Source organism: Canis lupus, chromosome 12 (genome assembly GCF_003254725.2).
Source record: "Canis lupus dingo isolate Sandy chromosome 12, ASM325472v2, whole genome shotgun sequence".
Lineage (NCBI taxonomy): Eukaryota > Metazoa > Chordata > Mammalia > Carnivora > Canidae > Canis > Canis lupus.
The window spans coordinates 45785789-45791442 of record NC_064254.1 but is presented as its reverse complement, the minus strand read 5'-3'; the positions used below and the strand labels follow the sequence as shown (position 1 = coordinate 45791442).

Sequence of the window (5654 nt, the reverse complement as noted above, 5' to 3'; positions counted from 1 at the left end):
TTATTATTACTATTTTTAAATAAAATCAGTTTGTGAACAAAATGGGGTTTTCAAACCTCAATTCAGTCCATCCATGTCCCCATCCCCTTCTCCCAATAAAGGGCAAAAAGGCAAACCAAAACCTCAACTCAGAACAAGTGAAAAATCTAGTTATTCAAGGAAACCTTTTGGTTAGATGTGATACTAAGAATTACTGTGTTAAAGCTTTTATTTTACTTTTTTAATGTTATCATTGTGTATGTACACATTATTAATTTAAAATGATTTATCTAACTGATTCCTTTTGTTACCTGGCTAGCAGGGAAAAGGGGTCGAGGCCGGTCCTGACCTGTTACAATGAAGACTGACTTGCTATGTGGGATTACACCAGAAGCTTGCAGTGGAGTAATGGTAAGGAAATCAAGCAACCTTAAATATCTCGGCTGTATAGGAGCATATTCTGTTGCAGAAGACCTTCCTATGAAGATCATGGAATCAAATACAGGACATTGAACTAATACTTGGACTTTGATATGAATTTCTTTAACAATTTTCTCTGCAGTGCAAGTTATTAAACTAAAGCTACTCTATTTTCCAAATGTGTTCCAACAGAAATCCTTCATAACTTCTAGCATGGTATCTTAATAAAGAATAAAGTTCTTCTCTTTAAAAAATCTGCTCTAAGTAGATTTTTCCCCTGTTTTTTTAAATTAAGGATCCCAGCAGTGGTTTTCTGAAATATTCTCTTGAATTTGTGCATTTAAATTTTATTGCAGTGGTATAGATGAATGCCATTGTTGGTATCCTTAAATTTTATTTCTGCTTACCAAGGTTAATCATGATTGTCTATATCTTTTTTATAGTAATCACTTTTGAATTGTGTTCAGATATGCAGTTTCAGGTGTAATCATCAGAGCTGGTTAGTCAGGCATTCCAGATAGTGGTTCTTTTCAGAACCTTTTTTAAAGGGTTGGTTAACTACCTCAGTAGCAGAGGATTGAACTATACCCTGTCTGTACTGTACATAGAAAATCTTTGTAGATAAAAGCAAGGCTTGTTAAATGATATGAGGGTAAGATTTTAATATACCAAATGTAACATTCTTAGTTGCCTTTAGTTTCAGAGGCTTGTAAGACTTCCTCATGACCATCATAACAGGCCTTGCTTTTGTCGTATTTTGTGGCTGAAAAAGCAGCCTTGCTTCTTCAGATATTGTAGTTATTTGGATGTATAATAGTTTAGCAAGATGTTACTTTTGTAAGACATCAGATGTTCAAAAAAAGTGCATCCGAACTTGTACTAAATACTGCAGTGTCCCTTTATAAAAAGTCAGACTAAAACTGACAATTGTACAGCAAAGCCTGACATTTGGATATTTTGAAGTTTTTTCATAAATCATAGAAATTAGTATATGGCTGTAGTTTAGCTTTTTAGGTAAAAGGTATGTTTCATTAGTGCATTTCTTATTGCTGATCACTGCAAAAATGTGAATCAGCTTTCCATTTCTTATGCAGGTCATGATAACTTGTAGAATAGAGTACAATCATTTGTGCTATGTTTTTAATTTTCTAAAGCACCTTGATGACAGTGAGTGTTCAGTGGTGAAGCATCCTCTATTGAATCACCCTCAAAAATTTTTTGCCAAGTCCTAAATTGATAGCTTAAAGTCAAAAGTGAAATTATAGTTTAATTAGGACTTGGTTATAAAGAAATCCCTTTTCCCCTTCCCCAAAGGGATACTGCAGTTATATCACATACCCAATAGGCACCACGATGAAGATCAGAGCTTATTATACTTAATTAAGGTTTTATACACACCAGTTCCCCCAGTAAATGCAAATTTAACAAAATTAGACATGTCATATGTTCAAAATGCTCATGGCAAACAATCATTTTGCATTCCTGCAAATAAAATTGTTTTATACTGTAAGCTGGAGGCGAGTGTAACTTATTTTTGTAATAAAGTTTTTATTTTTTTTATGTGTCATTAATATAAATGTGTGTTAGTATAGAAATACTCTGGTTTAAAAACTTAGAATTGCACACATTTCAGTATGTTTATTTGTACTTACATAATTTTAGAATAGTGGTTGCCAATAGCCTGTATGTTTCACATTAATTGGTTTTTTTATGTTACCTTAATAAACCATTTTAGTATGTTGTATGTCAGTTACTGGGATAGCTGGGACATAGAGTGTAATTTAAAATTTGTCAATAAGTATTCATTGGAATATATGTAAATGTGCCTTGCCGGTTATTGAAACTTACCTACAAAATGAGTATGGGGTGACAAAAATTAGTTCCTGGTGCTTAATGAAACTTTCTGCCACTGATTTTATATATTACCCCGTGCTTTTTTAAAGTACATCTCTTTCAAATCTTAGTGTAAGTTTGAGGGCTACACAAAACATTTACATTTCATTCTAACATAATGAGTATAATAGGTTGTGGAAAGTGGGTAAACTAAATGTAGCCTTCAGTAAAATTGAATCTCAGTGTAATCTTTGGTGCTGGCGTTTCCCAGTTCCAAGGAGTTAAATGATCCCATCAAAGAGGTCATTGCCATGCCTATTGGCACTTTACTGTCATACCCTTTTTTAAGGGACACTGTCAAGGTGTTTAAGTTAATTCTCAGAATTATTTGTTGGGATTTTAGGACAGGTTTGTTTGATTTAAGTAAGAACTGCATTGTCAAAGTTGAAAGATGAACATTTTTGTGAGTTCACAAATGTGTTCTTGAAATATTAAAATAAGGAGCTGTGGGTTTCCAGGACTATTTGGCATTCTTAGTTTGGGGATTTGGGAGGGAAAACGATGATACAAAGAAATTGTGAAGAATCGATGGGTAATTAAACAGTGGTGATGAAATATATACACACTCAAGTGAAATTACTTGACAGTGTTCATTTGAATAACTTTGAATTCAAGCCATTATAATTACTTTTAAAATTAAATATCATTTGCACTGTTCTGATAATGGGTGCAGTTTTTGAGCAATATAATCAGAGCTAAATATGCATGTAGTGATTAGTGATGTGAACAATTAAGTTCTGAGAAGAAATACTAACTGGTATTTTCAAACTTAAATTTCTGTAGTAAAATCAGCATCAAACTCTTTATCAATAAGAGATCAAGGAAAACAGGCAATGCATATAAACATACTTTTGAATGTTGTGTGGCCTATAAAGCAATAATGCAATTTATATGGAATGTCATGGGATATGAGAAATGGAAATGCAAAAATAACTAATCCTTTAGTAAAAATGTCAACATGTTAAAAGGGGAATGTTAACTAATGTAGGTTATTGCTATTTGTGATTTGTTTATGGGTTCTTGGCTTTGACAGCTTCAAAGAATGGACAGATGACAAGTTAAAAGTAATTTTGTATATATTGTCAAGGAATGGGTCTTAAATCCAAGAGTCAAGTCCCTTCCTTGGGGTGAAAAATGTATCCTTAAAGCATTCTGATTGTTAAACAAGAAAACTTGAGTTACCTAAACAAACAGACGCAAGATTTTGTTTCTGCAGACTACTTGGCAATCAAAAGTGATCATCAGTTTAGTTAATCAGTTTTCAGAAAGTTGCTTTGTGAGAAAATTGTGTTATATATATTTTTCCAAACATGCTTTTTGTGGAAGATTTTCAGCCATTGCAATTGAATCAGATTATTAGAAATGAAGTGGGGGTTGAGCACAAAAAGAGGGGTTGCACACTCATGATGGTGGTTGTAGCATCATGAGAAATTTATCAATTACTGCAAGTCTGATTTAAGAATATAAACATTTTCCTCATGATAAAATAGGATTTTAATAGGAATGGATTGATGGGGTGATCTCGGGTATTTACTTGTATGTATTTGGAAAGACTCAATATCAGGTTGAACACTTGCTAGATGGGCAAAATTGTCACATGCAGAACAGCTTTTTCTGACTGCTAAGCCAAAGTCACTGTTGATTAGAAACATAGCAAAAGATCACCTGTTGTGACAGAGTAAGCCATGTCTCTAAGGGGAGAGATTAAATGTAGAAGGACTCCATGCATTTAGGAGAGGGAGCTAACCCTAGAGTAAATGATTGCTCAGATTCCTAAAACTTTCAGGAATACCCACCATGATCATTTTCTCCCCCAGTGATGTATTCCATAAAATTTCTAGCTGACCATCGGACTTAAATGGTGGGTGTAAAATGAACGAATAAAACACTTAATAATACATAAAATGAACAGACTTGTGAGGATGATGTTTTAAAGTGTAGCATTTACTCAGTGATACCACTCAATAGGGCATGCCACTACTTTTCTTAAGATACTAATTATAAACCAATGTTCAAAGACATTTTTAACTGTGGGCAAATTAATAGATGGACTTTTTGGTCTGTCACTTTTTTAAAAAGTACTTAAATGTAAGTTCTATTAGCACCACAGTCTGCCTTCAGTAATAAACATAAACTATTTCTCAGGACCTGAAGCATTCAGTTGGTAAAACCATCTTTTTTATGAATGGAAAACAGTATTATAACCAATGCTCTGGTCCAAGATTAGGTTTTTAATGATTTTAACAGTAGTCTGATAAACATTTAGAAGTCTGGCATTGAGAAACAAAAGCTTGTACCTGACTAGTACTTTTATTTAAAAGAAATATTAGTTCTCTTAGCTTATTTAAATTGTCTCTTACATTTATTTATCCATAGAATTTATATTTATTTCATTCCTTTCATCTCACTGAAAACAACTGTCTGCAGGCTCTTTGATTTGGATTAGATGTGTGAAGTACTGTCTTTTGCCAAAAACCTCAACTTACCTGTTCTTTTTAACGTAGTGGGTTTGTGCTTGTTTGGAGATCAGTTCAAAAACTATCTGTACTATCTGTACTGCCTCTGATGTTAAGATTTTATGTATAGCATAAGGAAGCTAGCTCTGACTATATTTTCCTAAGAATAAAGACCTATTTTTGTAGCATGTCTTAGGATCTCCAGGAGTCCAAGAATTATTGTGGGTGTCCTCCATTTCATCGTTTTTCACTTAACAGCTTTTGAATAGACACTTGGAATCTTTTAGATCTCTTCACCTTTTGATTATACATTCAAAGTAACTAGCCACTGGTAAAAACAGATTCCCCAAGATCCCTAATTCAAGCACATGATGGGGAGGAATGTAAACATATAGTGTTGGTCTTCACTAAATTTTAATTGGTGAAAATATTTTGTGGTCACACACGTGCCAGTGAACTCGAAGAATTTAATGGGAATTTGGTGGTTCTTTTCTGGGAATATACCCTACCATGCAATGTTCTTCCATTCTCTCTCACGATCTTTCTCTGAAGGTTTGGAAATGAAGTTGCAAGTAATTCAGGGGAGTGGAGTGAACAAACGGACCTGTTTTAATAAAATTGCACATTTAGATGACTGCAAATGAGATTAGGTAGGTAAACTCAGCTTAAAATGGGTTTCATTAAGCTAAGTTGGCAAACATCAAAGAATGGGGAACTTGTAAATACATCTGAAGGGTTTGGCTCACAGCCCTAGAATTTCCTGGCGGGCGGGTGCGGGTCAGGTAGTGGTAATTTTGGCCACTTCATCCAGACAAAAATCCTTTTAGTAGGTCACTTAGTGCAGAATTTAGTTTGTATTTAGGATAACCAAACTTTATGCCATTTGGTGAAAAGCTTTTGTCTTTT

General features: G+C 33.8%; 1 protein-coding gene across 4 annotated transcripts in view; it reads left to right on the top strand.

Annotated features, from left to right (window-relative positions):
• The window catches only part of LOC112658416 (synaptotagmin binding cytoplasmic RNA interacting protein), a 31790-nt gene extending 26852 nt beyond the window's left edge, over positions 1 to 4938 (top strand). For 2 of the 4 annotated variants that reach the window (XM_025444585.3, XM_049092334.1), the window contains exon 12: positions 302 to 4938. In XM_025444585.3, the coding sequence (XP_025300370.1) occupies positions 302 to 340 (39 nt within the window). In that variant the 3' untranslated portion in view covers positions 341 to 4938. Of the gene's footprint in view, positions 1 to 298 lie in introns of all 4 variants that reach the window. The other 2 variants (XM_025444584.3, XM_049092333.1) reach the window with 1 other exon arrangement.
• The last annotated feature ends 716 nt before the right edge of the window (positions 4939 to 5654 follow it).